This window comes from Acinonyx jubatus, chromosome B2 (assembly GCF_027475565.1).
Source record: "Acinonyx jubatus isolate Ajub_Pintada_27869175 chromosome B2, VMU_Ajub_asm_v1.0, whole genome shotgun sequence".
NCBI lineage: Eukaryota > Metazoa > Chordata > Mammalia > Carnivora > Felidae > Acinonyx > Acinonyx jubatus.
The window spans coordinates 15,621,693-15,639,609 of NC_069385.1; the positions used below are offsets into that span (position 1 = coordinate 15,621,693).

Sequence of the window (17,917 nt, forward strand, 5' to 3'; positions counted from 1 at the left end):
TGAGGATTCTGAGCATAGGACCGAAAAGATCTAATTTGAATGTTTTTATAGGATCACTCTGGCTACGAAGGGCACAGGTGGAAGCAGGAAAATCACTTAGGAGGCTACTTCAAAAATCCAGGAGAGAGATGGTAGTCGCTTGAATCAGGTTACTGGCAATTAGGGCAGCAATGGGAAGTACTCAAAATTTAGATTTATTTTGAAGGCAGGGATGATGGGACCCGTTGAAGGATCAAACATGGAGTGTGAAAAAGCAAGAGGACTGAGGATGATTACCAAGACTGTTGGCCTGACGGACTAGAAGAATGGAATTATCACTAAAGGAGACAAGGAAAAGGGCAGGAGGAGTCTGTGGAAATAGCAAGAGTTTCGTTTCAGCCATGTGAGGTTTGAGATGCCTGTTGGACATCCACATGGGGATGCTCAGTAGGTAGTAAAATATGTGGGTCTCGACTCTGAGAAGAGATCTAGGCTAGACAGAGACATGTGGGAGTCAACTAGCATTTAGATCATCTTAACGTCATGAGACAAGATCACCAAGAGAGCGAATTTAGATAGAAACCAGAAGAGATTCAAGGACTGAGTCCCGGGGCACTCCAGTCTTTGGAAGGCGATGAGAGGAGATGGGAAAAATAAAAGGGACTACAGCAGGGCAGCTAGAGAGGACAGGTACAAAGCAGGCATGTGTAGTGTCCCGGCAGTCAGAAGAAGAAAGTGGTTCAAGGAGAAAGACCAACTGTGACCGATGTACTGGTGGGTCAAGTAAGATAAAGACTGATCATTTAATCTGTAACATACAGTCACTGGTCACCTTAGTGAGAGGTGTCAGAGGAGTAGACCCAAGAGAGGAGAGGAGAGGAGAAGAACTGGAGACAGTGAGTCTATACACACATTTGAAGGAGTTTTCCTGGAAGCAGAAGGACAAAAAGAGGACAAGAGTTGGAAGTGTTGGGTTTTTTTTTTTAATGTTTATTTTTGAGAGACAGAGACAGAGTGCGAGCAGGGGAGGGACAGAGAGAGAGAGTGAGACACAGAATCTGAGGCAGGCTCCAGGCTCTGAGCTGTCAGCACAGAGCCCGATGCGGGGCTCAAACCCACAGACTGTGAGATCATGACCTGAGCCGAAGTCGGACGCTCAACCGACTAAGCCACCCAGGTGCCCCAGTGTTGGGGTTCTTTTTCAAAGATGGAATAAGTAAAATAAATATCAAGTATCCTATTATTAAAGTTAGTTAAGTTATGACACATAGAATTTTAAAAGTATATTTTAGGAACAACTAGTTCCCAGTTTTGTCTCAATAATTACCTTTTGCCAGAACTAAGTGTGGAAAACCCAGATTTCATGAGTTCTCTGCATAAACTGGCAATAAAATCTAATGAGGAGTGTTCGGGGTGGTCTGGAGTGGTCTGGGCTTCTGGGGTATTTTTACAGCCAGCTTCTGAATAAACACCTCCCTCTCTGTGTATTCCACCACCTCTGGTTAAACCTCTACTTACAGAAAATCTTCCAAATTATGTATATAGGCATTTGCAGCCCTAATCAATTGGACATAAACATGCTTAGGACAAGGCCTTGTTTGTCAAGGTTCCTGGTAACATTGAGAAATGAGCTTGAGAAAAATTTTCAAGACTCCAAAGACATTTGAGGTCAATAACGTTTTTCTCCTTCAAATTGAGTTTCAGGGCCAAAGAAGGCAAAACACCAGTACCTTCAAGCGTGTGTCCTGCTATCAGAAGCTAGTATTTTAACGCTAACTCAACTAACAAATATATCGAAATACCCTTACTGTAAGTTCTCATCTAGTTCCGCAACTTTCTTCTTCAACTCCTGGTTCTCCTTGATTGCGGTGTGAGCTGTGATTTCGGTTCTAATTTTAGAAGTGGCAAGTGCTGCTGATTCTTCTTCCAGCTCCTGAACTCTGTGTCTCAGAGAGGTGAGGAGAGATGATTTTCTAGCATTATTTTCTTTGTAATTCTCCATTTCAGCTTTCAACTCTTGACAGGAGGCTTCTTTCGAAAGCATCTTGGATCGGAGATCTCGAAGCTAACATAGAAAGCCCATAAAAGGAGGAAAAGGATTTCAGTGGCGTAAGTTCGAAGTACCTCTAAGAAACCCAAAACCATGGGACGCCAGGGTGGCTCAGTTAAGCGTCTGACTTTGGCTCAGGTCATGATCTCACGGTTCCTGAGTTTGAGCCCCATGTTGGGCTCTGTGCTGACAGCTAGGAGCCTGGAGCCTGCTTCGAATTCTGTGTGTCCCTCTCTCTCTGCCCCTCCCCTGCTTGTGCTCTACCTCTCTCTCTCAAATATAAGTAAACATTAAACAAATTTTTTTTAATTTAAAAAAATAAAGCAACCCAAAACCATAATTTCAAATCTCACACGTTTGTACATGACCTAATCCAACTTTTATTTTCCTTTTTTGCTATTTGCGTCTGTATCACCAGATGAGAAATTATGCCTAAAGAATGGACTTCATACTATGTCTCTTTCAAAACCATTGGAGCAATGTCTTGGGGTGATTCAGTGCCACTCAAGAGACATTTGTGGTGTTTTTTTGCAAAAAGCAATAAAATATTTTGCAATGGTAATTCATTTTCTAAATCTGTGTTGCTGCTATTGCTGCTGACAGACAATGAAACAAGAAACTTAAAATACTTGTAATTTCATGGCCACAAGTGGTTCCTAAGTAGATACAGACTATTTGACATATCACTGTATTTCTTCCACTTGCCTTCTAGATCCTTATTGTGGGCAATAAAATAATAATAATAATAATAACATTTCCAAGAAAAATATGGAAGAAAAGAAAAATCCTTACAAGATGTATACAAAAGAAACATTTTAACTTATGAATTCTGTGCCATCAAAATACTGAATGATGTCTGTGCCCTAATAGGATGTCAGGCCCCCCCATAAGAAAACTTTATGAATGCATGTACTGATTTGGAACCGGGAGTATACATGCATACAATTTTTCACACACATACAAGGTATCAAATCATCTCTCGGTGGGGTCCCAGCAGCCTAATGAAAACACTAGTTATCGCCCAGGCAAGCCTAAGACTCCCTCGGGGCCACTAGGCTATGAACAGAATGGACCTAGAGAGACTCTCTCAAGAAACTCCGTAATCGACCAGATCCAGCCAGGAGGGTAGATGGATCCCAATCATCATCCTAGAATCTCCCCAGCCAGTCAGAACTACCACTATCCCAGGAATCCAGAATTCCATCCTAAGAGCTCCAGATTGCAAACAGTCCACATTAAAGGAACACATTCAGTAAGATGCCAAAAATGCCCCAAAGCCAAGGCAGCTTCAAGCAAAGCCATCAGGTGTCCCCAAGTCTCTCAAGGCTGTGAAGCCCCTCTGACATCCAGAATGCAGCCCATGTCACCTCGCTTTTCACCACGGCAAATGCATAACCTTTCAGGAATTCCCTACAAGGGGAGTAGGTGCACCATAACGGAATAAGTACAACCTTCGCCGAAAGCTGTAAAGCTGTATCCCCCACTTCCTGTTTCTTAAAGTTTCTTTATTTATTTTGAGAGAGAGAGAGAGAGCATGCACAAGCAGGGGCATGGGGGCGGAGAGGGAAGGAGAGACAGAATCCTTAGCAGGCTCCACGCTGTCAGCACAGAGCCTAACATGGGACTCGATCCCACAAACCATGAGATCATGACCTGAGCCAAAGTCAAGAGTCAGACGCTCTTGACTGAGCCACCCAAGCAGCCCATCCTAGCCTATTTCTAATCACCTCTACACTCTGCTTCACTCAATAAGAAACTAAAATGGCCCACTTCGGAGTCATGAAGATGCATAATCTTACCTCAGACTGAGCACATTCAAATTTGACCAAAGTTGCAGCAAGGTCACTTCGAGCACTTTCGGCCACATTCCGATAGTGGTGTAACTGCTCCCTAGTGACCGGGACTTCCAAGAGACGGTCGTAAATTTCCTGACAGGGTTCCCCCAAAAGAGAAAATATAAAGAAGAGTTTTAAACAGTCTTTTCTGTGCAGCTGTAAAAAAACATGATTAAACACAGAGCATTCTTTGTGGTCCAAACATCTCGAAAATGCTGCCCAGGGAAGTGTCTCATCCAGATCATTTCATTCTCAAAATTCTGAAGGAGGCGGGAGGCAGCCCAGGAACGAATGATGTGCTCCCCCAGGACGGCATTTAAGAACTGGCCTTTGCCACTTTAGAAGGCTTCCTTCCACCCAAATCAAATGCTATTTGACCTCTTTCCAGAACTGATAGAGTCCACAAAGAACTGTCAGAAGAGACGCAGTGTGACAAGGTCCACAGCAAAGAGGGAGTTTTCATTGTCCTTACGTTTCCCGGTAACAAAAATCATCAATTCATCTCATCTTTTGAATAAAGTGTGCCATGTGTTTATCAAAGAGATCATGTGAGTTAAAAGTAAAAGACGGTCCCCTTCGTAATTATTCACGATACCACTTATTCTCAACCTCACAGCCTATCTCAAAGTCACGATGGTGACTCAGATGAATGCAGGACATCGGTGATCGCACGGCAGTGCCTGGGGAGTCTCTGTGGAGACTCAGCTCCGCTGATGGCTGCCAGTGCAGAAATGTGGATCCCAAAGTGGCCAGATTTTTTCCAGTTTTTCAAGCAAGTCATATATCCAGACTTTTTGAAGTAAAAATTCCCAGTTTTTGCAACTTGGCAACTAACTTAAATGTTTAAAAAAGAAACACCGTGTGATCCAAATAAACACATCTGCAGAGCAGATTTGATGGGTTTGGCCTGTGGGTCATAGTCTGTAACCTCTGCTTCTGTTTCTGTCTTACTCAGAATAATTCCTGAGCTTGGATGGCTACCTCTGCCCACCTCTGTGAAGTTTCCAGGGCCTGTGGTCTTTGTGAAAGACATACAGGAGAGCCATTCATTTTTGAAGAAATACGAAAGGGGTCACATAAAGCAGGGTTTCCTGGAATTATCTGAGAGGCCTCAGGGGACACACTAGTAAAACTGGCTTATGGCTGCCCAGCTACTGAACTGCCAGAGACTACTGTTTGGAAATATTCATGAATGCAAAAGTCATCTCAAAGCCCTTCACTGTGTAACAAGCGTTGTCATGACTGGTGTGTTTCGATCCACAAAATGCCAAACAAAACCTCCAGTGCACTTAGTAACAGCCAGTGTTTGCCAATCACAACATATCCAAGAAGATGGTAGGTATGTACTTCTGGGGAGAAAGCATAAAATGTTTAACTAGATCTAATAAGAGAACCACATCCTGTTCGGCCTCACTTAATATTCAGAAGTAACTTACCCACAGCAATAACCACCACAGCAGTATTTTCTAAAATAGGCCACATGAGGACCTTTGGTCCCTTATGAGTGGTTTGAACCAGGATACGTACAGCACACGGTTTTATAAAATTCATTAGGAAAATAAGTTCTTCGATAGCTATGATTCTTTCTTTCAACGACTAACATCCTTTTTCAGTAAATGATGTAATCATTCCATAATGTCCTTCTTATGAAGGACATACCTCCTTCTTACCTCCTTCTTATGTCATACCTCCTTCTTATGAACCTCCTTCTTATGTCATACCTCCTTGTTATGAACACATAGTGTCCACTGGACATAATATTAAAAGGCACGCAAGACCATTTTAGGTATGGCCCTTCATTTTAGGAGGTTACCCTCTAACGCAGTACACTATCAAAAAGCATTTACATCTTCAAATGTGCACGGGTGAAAGAAACAACCCATTAAGATCTCATTACCTCTGACACTGGAACGGGACCCACATCAGGCAGACTCCTGATTATTGAGTTTAGAAGACAATTGTTGGGTTTAAATCACCTTTTAAATCAAGCAGACTGGAGATTATTCACCAACACATATTTACTGAAAACTTACTCAAGGTCAGGCACTGAGCTTACAGCCTACTAAGAAAAAAGAGCATTTACCAGACATCCTTAATAATGATTATATAATTACAAACTGAAATACAAGCAAGGAAAGAAAGAAGCAGAAAACAAAGGAAACTGACATATGATCAGAGAAGAGGGAAGGAAAGATTTCCCTAAAGAAGTGATGATTGAGTAGGCATTAAATAGGCAAGAGGGGGCGCCTGGGTGACTCGGTTAAGCGCCAATTCTTGATATCAGCTCAGGTCATGATCTCAGGGTCATGAGATCGAGCCCTGAGTGGGGCTCCACACTGGGCACGGAGCCTGCTTAAGGTTCTCTCTCTCTCCTTCTCCCTCTGTCCTTCTCCCTCACACAATGTGTGCTCTCAATACATTAAAGAAAGAAAGAAATAGCAGGAGGTACGGAAGCAGGTGCAACACACATCATTCAAATAGCCAGAAGTCTCAGCAAAGGTCCTGTGGCAGGATCGTGCTCTGTGTGGTCCACAATTTGAGCAAAGGCAGTGAGGCTGCAGGACAAGAGCAACTTAAGAACAGTGCCTTGACAGGCAGCTCTGAGCTCATTCACATATGTTAGTGCCACATCGGCACTATTCTTTTTCAGAATATTCCTGGCTACTCTAACTTATGCCTTCTGCCGTGTGAAATTTAGAATCAGCTTATCAAATTCCCAAAAATCCTGTTGGCATTTTTATTGGGATCGAGTTAATTTTACAAATAAGGAGTACTGACAACTTTTAAATATGGAGTCTTCCAACAGAAGTCCTTTTTTTTCCCCATTTGTTCGGGAATTCTTTTATGTCTTGGTAGCTGTGATGATTAATTTTATATGTCAGCTTGACTGGGCCACAGGGCTTCCAGATACTTGGTTCAATATATTCTGGTCATGTCTGTGAGAGTGTTCCTGGCGAGGTTAGCATTTGAATCGGTGGAAGACTAAAGCGGATTGCCCTCCCCAGCGCGGGTGGGTCTCATCCAATCCTCTGAAGGCCTGAATAGAACAAAGAGGCTGAGTAAGGATTCTCTGTCAGACTGTCTTCAAGCTGGGACATCGGTCTTCCCCTACCTTTGGACTGAGACTCAGATAGGGGCTTACTCCAGCTCTCCTGGATCTCCGGCATGCTGACTGCAGATCTTGAGATATCTCAGCCTCCATGATGCACAAACCAATCCCTTATCATAAATCTTCATGTATATATTCTCTCTCTCTCTCTCCCCCTGGAGAGAAAACCCTGGAGAACCCACCTGAGCCCTAGAAACACCTCTGTGCTAAGAAGGCTCTGAAGTGTGCCACAGAAAGCCATTCCTTCAAGACGCTCTGAGAGAGCTGGACTGAGAAGAAATGAATGGCAGTGGCATGAGAGGACGACAGGGACATGGAGAGACCATGCAAAAGCTGAAAGAAGAATACGTGAATGTATTTCTTTATGACTAAGCTCTTCCCTCTTAGCCCTGAAGTCACCCTATATAGATCCTTATGCAGTGTTCATAGCCATCTCCTAGATACCTCCTGTTTGGTTTGGAATACTTCTTTCATCTGAGTCAAGAGCTTGGTTGTTGTCATGGCTCTTTATTTTCTGGGTTTATGATGGTTTTCTACTTTATTACACTGCGCTCAGAGCACATCAATTGCATTCTGGGCTGATGCTCACTGGCGTACCCCAGTGTAGTGGACCAGCGTCCACTCTGGATTGGGTCTATTCGGACTGGAAAGTGCTTTGGTATATGAGCCATTAACTGTTTTCCCATCATCCTTGTCTATGTTATTTCTACTTCAGGGAATTTATTGAGGTTTTGTGAATGCTCAATTTTATGAATGTCTTATGGGCACTTGAAAAGAGGGTGCCTTTTCTATCTTTGGGGCTTGGAGCTCAACATCTATCAATTAGATAGATCTACCTTGCTCGTTATTTTCATTGGGCACTCCTAGCCCAGCCTCATTTCTTTTTTTATTTTTTTTTTTATTTTTTAAAATTTACATCAAATTAGTTAGCATCTAGTGCAACAATGATTTCAGGAGATTCCTTAGTGCCCCTTACCCATTTAGCCCATCCCCCCTCCCACAACCCCTCCAGTAACCCTCAGTTTGTTCTCCATATTTATGAGTCTCTTCTGCTTTGTCCCCCTCCCTGTGTTTATATTATTTTTATTTCCCTTCCCTTATGTTCATCTGTCTTGTCTCTTAAAGTCCTCATATGAGTGAAGTCATATGATTTTTGTCTTTCTCTAATTTCACTTAGCATAATACCCTCCAGTTCCATCCACGTAGTTGCAAATGACAAGACTTCATTCTTTTTGATTGCCGAGTAATACTCCATTGTATATCTATACCACATCCTCTTTATCCATTCATCCATCGATGGACATTTGGGCTCTTCCCATACTTTGGCTGTTGCTGATAGTGCTGCTATAAACATGCGGGTGCATGTGTCCCTTCGAAACAGCACACCTGTATCCCGTGGATAAATGCCTAGCAATGCAACTGCTGGGTCATAGGGTAGTTCTGTTTTTAGGTTTTTGAGCCTAGCCTCATTTCTATCCTTTACTCTGTCATGAGCTGAGTCCAACCTCCCATTACTACCATAATTCTCTATTACCTTGTAGCTCTTGTTCTCTTGCCTCAGGAACACTGGTGCTGAGTTGGTGCAAAGATTCAGAACGTGATCTTCACTGCAAATTGTACCATACAGCATCATAACAGGCCATTACCCATTTCACTTACTCCTTTCTTGCTCTGAATCCAGCCTTTTCTGATAATGACACCGTGATCCCTGATTTCTTTTTGTTTGCATTTGCCTACATACACCTTTGTTCCCCATTTTTATTTTCAACCTTTCTGGATCACTTCATTTGAGATGTCTCATATGTAATAAGGTTAGTTTTGGCTTTGTGATCGATCCTAACATTCTTTTTCCCCAGCCTGGATGACTCTACTTTACATGTGTTAACGTGACAGATAAGTTTGGTCTTAGTTCTGCTGCATTCTTTTATGTTATGCTTCTTGTTTTTATCACGCTTTCAAAATCCTTCACCACAAATCTGTTTGCTTTGCTTTGTTTTGTCTGATAACCGGGAAGGTTTGTATCTTTGTTCTAGTTTTGAATTTATAACTTTAAATAACACCTTTAACATCAGCTAATTCATGATAACAGCATATCTTCTCTTCCGTGCCCCTCTCGTCCCTCCCTCACAACTTCTAATTTTTTATTTTTATTTTTTTGAGAGAGAGAGAGCACACAAGCTAGGGGAGGAGGAAAGGAAGACGGAGCGAGAGAATCCCAAGCAGGTTCCACAGTGAGCAGGGAGCCCAACACAGGGCCCATGGCGGGGCTCCTTCCATGACCCTGGGATCATGACCTCAGCTGACATCAAGAGTCAGATCTCCTCTCCTTGTTTGCTGCATCTTTCTTGAAGTCCTGAATCTCTGCTTTCTGAACATGTTTCCGGTACGTGTTGGCTTTACTCGATTGTTCTATGCATGATGAATGTTACGTCACGTCTCTTCCCATCACAGCAACAGTCTTCTGGTAGGTATTCTTCATCTATCATATCTGGGGAGCAGGAATCTTGTCGTATGTTTCTTAACATATTTTTTAATGTTTGCTTGTTTATTTTGAGAGAGAGACAGCGCGTGTGAGGGAGCAGAAAAGGGGCAGAGAGGGAGGGAGAGAGAATCCCAAGCAGTCTCCACCCTCAGCATGGAGCCTGATGTGGGGCTCTGTCTCTCAAACCTTGAGATCACAACTTGAGCCAAACCAAGAGAGCAGAGGCTTCACCGACTGAGCCACCCAGGCGCCCAGGGATGTTGCTCTATCTTTAAATAACTCCTGTGTTGTTTCCTTTTCGATTGCTCATTAGAAGGTGAGTGCTTGCTAGGCCGCCTGTGGAAGAGGTCTGTCTGCATACAGGGATGGGAATGTAGTGTCACGTTCTAGACAATAAGGAGTTTCCCTACGACACAGGATTTGTGTATAACTGCATTAGACCCATCTTTCATTCCAGCCCACGCACAGAGGCAACCAGAGGGCTTATCACCATGCAGACTCTCCATGCGCCCCCTGCTCTGCAGCTGCCTACAAATCCGGCTCCTGGCGTGATTTGTATTTGGCCCTCCTGCTCCTACTTTTTGGAAACCGAGCAGGTGCAGAGAAGCTCCAGCGGCCGGTCCACACACCTCCATCCTCTCTTGCCAACAAGAGATTTCCACTTGACTCCTCCGAGTCAGCCACTCACCTTGGCAAAATAGGCTTCCCCAGCTCTTCCTACCCTCTGCAGTGATGCTCCCAGTGCTCCCCCCGGCCCCTCCCCTCAACCCCTGCTGCTTTGGAAAGGCCTGCCGCCTACTTCATGTTACAAGATTCCAGCCATCTCCTGCATGTACCAAAAGTGGAACTTGTTTCTCACTTTCTTTGTCACTTGTGGCTAATTGCCAGGAATAGAAGGGAGAAATGCTATCTGCATGCCACCCCTTTTAAACTAGAAGTACCTACCTAGACAGGTTGGTCTTTTTGTTTGTTTGTTTCGTTCTTTTTAACTAAATGGTCTTAGAGGCATTAGGAAAAAAATGCCCTGCTAAAAATTCTCATTTTGAAAAAAAAAATCTAATTAAAACAACGTGATATCCAACAGGAAATCAACAGAAAGATCCATAGAAACGCCAGGAACAGTCTTTAGTCTCTGTGCTCAGAAGAATTTAGGGTATGAAAAAAAGAGGCATTATAAATAGTGGGGGGCGGGGAGGGTGGAAATATTGGTTAATAAATAGTGAAGCTAGGGGCGCCTGGGTGGCTCAGTAGGTGAAGTGTCCAACTCTTAATCTCAGCTCAGTTCTTGACCTCAGGGTCGTGACTCCAAACCCTATGTTGGGCTCTGCATCCAGTGTGAAGCAGGAAAGAAGGAAGGAAGGAAGGAAGGAAGGAAGGAAGGAAGGAAGGAAGGAAGGAAGGAAGGAAGGAAGGAAGGAAGGAAGGAAAGAGGGAGGGAGGGAGGGAGGGAGGGAGGGAGGGAAGGAAGGAAGGAAGGAAGGAAGGAAGGAAGGAAGGAAGGAAAGAAAGAAAGAAAGAAAGAAAGAAAGAAAGAAAGAAAGAAAGAAAGAAAGAAAGGCACCTAGGTGGGGGTTAAGCATCTGACTTCGGCCCAGGTCATGATCTCACAGTTCGTGAGTTCAAGCCCCGCATCAGGCTCTGTGCCGGTCATGTACAAAAACCTAGAGGTATATAGATCACTAACATCAGGCTAAAAGAAATTGTTTCATGTATATCAAACAAAGGATTAAAACTTAGAATATTTTGAACACCTACAAATTAATAAGAAAATCACGACAATAAAAATGAGTATGTATATAAATCGAGAATTCTCATTAAGAGAAATACAAATGGCCAAAAAATACATGAAAAGATGTTCCAACATCCATAACAATCAGGGAAATAAGACTTAAAACAAAGGCACACCATTTTTGGTATATCGGTTTGGAAAAAATAAAAGGTTTGATAATGTCAAGTGTTAGCAAAATGTGAGGAAAGGGTTATCTTCACATGTAGCTGCCAGGAATACGAAACGGTTAAACCCTTTTGATAGTCTCACTAGTTTCACTGTATTAAAATCAATGTGTTACATCTATTAAAGGCAAATACCATCAGGCCCAGCAGCTCTATTCTCTCCACAGGAAAAATGCTCATACATGTACATAAAAATATGTATAAGGATATTCATTATACCATTATTTGTGATAGAAAAAAGGAAAGGGAGGAGGGCTAAAACCATATAAGTTCCCATTGACAGGGCAATCACTAAAACAAGGCATTTCCAGGGGCACCTGGGTGGCTCAGTCAATTGAGTGTCCAACTTCAGCCCAGGTCACGATCTCACGGTCCATGAGTTCAAGCCCCGTGTCGGGCTCTGTGTTGACAGCTCAGAGCCTGGAGCCTGCTTCAGATTCTGTGTCTCCCTCTCTCTCTCTGCCCCTCCCCTGCTCGCTCGCTCTCTCTCTCTCTCTCTCTCAAAAATAAAGATTTACAACATTTATTAAAAAAAAAAACAAGGCATTTACATATGGTGCAATACACAGTATGAGCTCTGTATGTTTGAACGTAATATTATCTCTAAGATATATTGTTGAATAAAAAATAAGAGAGTGTAGATCCATGGCTTGATACTCTTCTTCATAAAACATATAAAGGGGGGAATATACTATGTATTTTCTATAAATATATTTACAGGGAAAAAAAAGAAAGTGGTCTGAGAGCATACACATCACCTCAATAACAATACAGTACTTACCTCTGGAGGTAACACAAGAATTAGAGCCGGGGGTGAAGAGAACGCAATGGTTTGTTTTTTTCAAGACGGGTGTATTTATGCACTCTTTGCACAATTAAATATAATTTAAAGAAAAGAAAAATACTGGAAGGAAAATGTTAACTGTAGTTATCTTTTAGTTATAGAACTAGCTGTTATTTTCCTTATTCTATATTTCCATATTATCCAAATCCTTGACGATGACCACATATTACTTTCATAATCAGAATAAATGTCTCCCCCTTAAATTAAGAAAAAAAAGGAGCAAGGACAAGGACAGACAAAAATCACCAACCCTACTCAAGTGTCTTTATGAGGAAGGTGAGCACAGAGAAGCCACTCTAGACAGCACAGACGACTCAACCCATGTGACAGCAGACACTTCAGGGGTTTGCTCTCTTAATTAAGCCTTTGTGTAATAAGCAAAATTTTGTGAAAATTCTTCAACTTCTTCTGTAAGTATTAAATAATCTTCACTTTCAAAAAACTAATTTTACCCTATTCAAAATGGCAAGATTAAAAATTCACCCATTTGTCCTCACATGAGGACAATCTAAGTTATTAGGTATCTCTCAGCTAACCCAGGAAGCAATTTTATATTAATTTTAGAAAGCCGACTACATATTATTTGATGCTACTACCGATATTATTATGATAATGATCGAAATTGCCTCACAGGGTGGCTCACAGTCTTTTCAGAAAAAAGGGTGGTTTCAAAGCTCAATGGCATAGAGAAGAGGTAAGCTTATTCATAATTTAGTACCCAATGTGCCCAATTATCTGACCTGGGGACAGTGTCTTGGGCCAGTCTTGCTACTATGATATTTAGTTGTCTTATTATCCCACGGACAAAAAAATGAGAAGAAAATCACTGCCTACCTCTGACACACAAAAGCTCCTAATCCATTCCTATCTCCCTCTCCCATAACCAATCTTTCCTTTTTTTCCCAGCATTATTCCACGCTCTAGCGCACACGTGTGTGACTGAGGCTCTCCCAGTATGGGATGCTTCCAGCAGACTCTCTCTGTCTCTCTCTCTCTCTGTGTCTCTCTCTCCCCACTCTTCAAGCTTCCAGTGCTGTCCCAGTAAGCAATCCCTTCTAAGACCGTTTCCCCTACTCTCCAACTCCTTTTCACCAAGTGGTTTCTTCCCTAATTTACAGGGCATAAATTAAGTTTTGCGAATTGCATTCCTCCAGCATAATCAATGCTCCAGTCAATTTTTGACCACTCATCAGTTCTTCTCCCTAATTTGAGGGACTTTCCTGGTCCTCCTGCTTTTCTTTCTCTGCATATGTGGATTTGGTCTCTGGGTCTCACTGGTGCCTGCAGGGCATAGTGTGAGGGGTGTGGAATCCAGGAAACAAATCTGAGTATCTGCATCTTAGCAGTTGTGGGAAAAGTTTTAGTGAAGACATTTCTACACAAAATCAAGTTTTGTGGAAAAGCTGATTATTTTTACATTATTTTCCAATCTTCTGCCTCTCGGATGTCACTCTTATTCATTAATTCAACTTCTGGGGAGCATGGCAGAGTAGGAGGACCCTACACTCACCTCATCCCATGAATACAATTAGTAACAGTCACATCAGTGTAAATAACCCAGAAAATCACCCAAAGACTAACCGAACAGATTCTCCACAGTTAACTGTAGGGAAGAGGTCACATGGAAGAGGACAGGAAGCACAGAAATCAGGAGCAAAGAGACCTGCAGGACTGTCCCCAGAAGGAAGGGATACCATAGGTGCAGAGAGGGGGGAGAAACAGACTCTCACATGAGGGAGCCTACATGGGGAAGACGAATCCCCGTAACATTTGGCTTTGAAAACCAGAGGGGCCAAATTTCACAATTTCTTACAATCAATGGGGTTTAAAACCTGCAACTTTAAAAACCTGGAACTTTAAAAATCAGCAGGCTGTAGGAGAGCCAGGAGCACAAAAGGAACCTGAGTCCCTGCCCTTAAAGAGACAGCACAACAAGTAACCCCTGCGGAGATATAGCATGGAAGCAGGAATTTAAAAAACACCTGGGGTATATGGAAGGGAGATTTGTTTACTAGTCTCAGAGTATGTGCTAGTGGGGCAGGAATCACTGGGAGACTTCTCTAGGAACAAAGGAAGTGGTGTTACCATTTTCCTCCCCCACGCCTCACCATAAGCACAGCAACACCTGCGGAAACCATCCCTGGGCCAACACTCCAGCTACCTAATCTGCTAAAGGTGTGCCCTGCCCACACGTTTTCCTGCAGATCCAGGCCCGCCTCAGTCCTGGGGCCTGCAGGTCCCCTCCCACAGATGCCCAGTGTAAGCCTTGCTAACACCACACATCCAGCCACTGCAGGCTTCTGCGAACCCACCTCCTCCAACCCAGTCTGCCTTGGTCCTAGCAGCTGGTGCAGACCTTGCCAGTAGTGCCTGCCTCCACATTCTCCTGAAGTTCAGTGCTACTGCACCTCTGATAAATGCCTGGTATGACAACTTAAGCTCAATGTGACTTCAGACTGGCCAACTAACACCACAAAAACCACACACTGCCCACCACAATAGGCAAAGAGAGCCATTACAGATGACTGGTCTAAAAGCAAAAGGGGCTCAGCCACAACAGAAGGGCATACACAGCTCACATAGGAGACACCCCTATTAGCGCCAGGTTCTGGTAAACAGGGGAAATTGCACCACAGGGCACTACAGGACTGCTTCTTCATAAGGCCACCACTTTTAAGAGCAGGAGATGTAGCTGACTTTCCTAACACATAGAAACAGACACAGAGAGTTAGACAAAATGAGGTGGCAGAGGAATATGTTCCAAATGACAGAACAGGACAAGATCACAGAGACCTAAACAAAACAGAGATAAGATATATGCCTGATAAAGAATTTAAAGTAATGGTCATAAAGATACTAGCACTGGACTTGAAAGAAGAGTGAAGGATCTCAATGAGACCCTTAACAAACAGACTGAAAACATAAAAAAGAACCAGTCAGAGATGAAGAACTCAATAACAGAAATTAAAAGCACACTGCATGGAATAAATAGTAGACTAGAGGAAGGAGAACTATCAGTGACCTGGAAGACAGAGTAAAGGAAAGTAAACAAGCGGAACAGAAGAGAGAAAAAAATAATAATAATAAATGAAAATAGAGGCACCTGGGTGGCTTAGTTAGTTGAGTGTCTGACTCAGTTTCGGCTCAGGTCATAATCCTATGGTTGTGGAACTGAGCCCCTCCTCGAGCTCCACACTGAGCATGGAGCCAGCTTGGGATTCTCCCCGCTCCCCCCACCACCACCACTCGCCTTCTGCCCTTCCCTGCTCACACTCACATTCTCACTCTCTCAAAAATATATACATGTGTGTGTATATATATATTCTTAAAAACATGAAAACGTCTTAGGGAACTCAGTGACACCATCAAGCATAATAACGTTCACATTACAGGGATCCCACAAGGAGAAGAGCGAGAAAAGGGGGCAGAAAATTTATTTGAAGAAATAATAGTTAAAAATTTCCCAAATCTGGGGAAGGAAACAGAAATCCAGATCTAGGAGGCACAAAGAACCCCCAACAATATCAACCAAAAGAAGTCCTCACCAAGACACATAGTAATTAAAATGGCAAAAAGCAGTGATAAGAGAGATTTTTAAAAGCAGCAAGAGAAAAGAAAACAGTTACATACAAGGGAAACACCATAAGGCTATTAGCTGATTTTTCAGCAGAGAATTTGCAGGCCAGAAGGAAATGGCATGATATATTCAAAGTGCTGAAAGAAAAAAACCTGCAGCCAAGCATACTCTATCCAGCAAGGCCATCATTCAGAATAGGAGAGACAAAGAGTTCCCAGACAAACAAAAGTTAAAGGAGTTCATGATCACTAACCAGCCCTACAAGAAATGTTAAAGGGTACTCTTTGAGTAGAAGGAGGAGTAAGAAAAGTAGGAAACACAAAAGCTGTAAAAATAAGATGTGAAGTATGACACCCTATACCTAAAATGTGGGGGGATAGGAGTGAAGAATGAGTTCAAACTTAAGCGACCATGAACTTAACTGCTATATGCATGTTATATATAAACCTAATGGTAACCACAAACCAAAAACCAATAATAGATATGCAAAAAATAAAGAGAAAGGAACCCAAGAAAGCCAGAAAACCATGAGAGAAGAGAGCAAGAGAAGAAAGGAACAAAGAAGGACTACAAAACCACCATAAAACAAGTAACAAAATGGCAATAAGTACCTACTTATCAATAATTACTTTGAATGTAAATGGACTAAACATTCCAGTCAAAGAATATAAGGTGACAGAATGGATTAAAGAAAAGCAAGACCCATCTATATGCTGCCTATAAGAGATTCAGTTCAGACCTAAAGACAATGGAGACTGAAAGTGAAACAACAAAAAACATTTACCACGCAAATGGAAGTGAAAAGAAAGCCAGGAGAGCAATAATGACATCAGACAAAACAGACTTTAAAACAAAGACTGTAACAAGAGACAAAAGAAGGACATTGTATAATCATAAAGAGAACAATGCAACAAGAATATATAACAATTGTGAAAATTTATACACCCAACATGGAAGCACCCAAGTACATAAAGGAGCTAATAACAAACATAAAGGAACTAATAGATAGTAAAATAATAATAGGAGACTTTAACACCTCACTCCCATCACTGAATAGATCATCCAAACAGAAAACCAACAAAGAAACGGTGGCTTTAAATGACACTGGACCAGATGGATCTAATATATTCATAACATTCTACCCTAAAAGAGCAGAGTAAATACACATTCTTTTCAAGAGCACATGGAACATTCTCCAGAATAGATCACATATTAGGCCACAAAACAAGCCTCAGCAAATTCAAGAAGATCAAGGTCACCATTCATCTTTTCTAACCACAAGGCTAGGAAACTAGAAATCAACCAAAAGAAAAAATCTGGAAAGAGCACAAATACATGGAGGTTAAATATCATGCTACTGACACTGAGGAGGGCACTTTCTGGGATGAGCACTGGGTGTTGTATGTAAGCGATGAACCACGGGAATCTGCCCCAAAAACCAACAGCACACTTTGCACACAGCATGTTAGCCAGTTTGGCAATAAATTATATTTTAAAAATAATAATAAAATAAAAATGCAAGAAAAAATATCACATACTAAACAATCAGTGGGTCAACCAAGAAATCAAAGAGGAAATCAAAAAAATATGTCAAGACAAATGAAGATGAACAACAGTTGAAAATCTTTGGGTTGTGGTAAAAGCTGTTTCAGGAGGGAAGTTTATATAGGTCGTTCTCTCACTTTTTTTTTTTTTTAGTGTATTTATCTGGTTTTGGTATCAGGTAATGCTGGCCTCACAGAATGAATGTGGAAGCTTTCCTTCCTCTTCTTCAACAAGAAAAATCTCAAATGAACAATCTAATCTTACACTTAAAAGAGCTAGAAAAAGAACAAACAAAATGACTAGACGGAAGGAAACAGATCAGAGCAGAAATAAACGAAATAGAAACTAAAAAAAACAAACAAAACATTCAATGAAACTGGGTGCTGGTTCTTTGAAAAGATCAACAAAATTGATAAACCTTTAGCCAGACTCATCCAAAAAAAGAGAGAGAGAGAGAGAGAGAGAGAGAGAGAGGGAGGGAGAGAGAGAGGACTCAAACAAAATCAGGAATGAAAGAGGAGAAATAACAACCAACACCACAGA

General features: G+C 42.1%; 1 protein-coding gene across 1 annotated transcript in view; it reads right to left on the reverse strand.

Moving 5' to 3' along the window:
* CCDC170 (coiled-coil domain containing 170) overlaps positions 1 to 17,917 on the reverse strand; it is a 99,616-nt gene that overhangs the window by 55,839 nt on the left and 25,860 nt on the right. Inside the window, exons 2-3 of the mRNA XM_027056627.2 lie at positions 3,829 to 3,957; positions 1,788 to 2,044 (exon numbers count right to left, since the gene is read on the reverse strand). Coding sequence (XP_026912428.1) covers positions 1,788 to 2,044; positions 3,829 to 3,957 — 386 coding nt within the window. The remainder of the gene's footprint in view (positions 1 to 1,787; positions 2,045 to 3,828; positions 3,958 to 17,917) is intronic.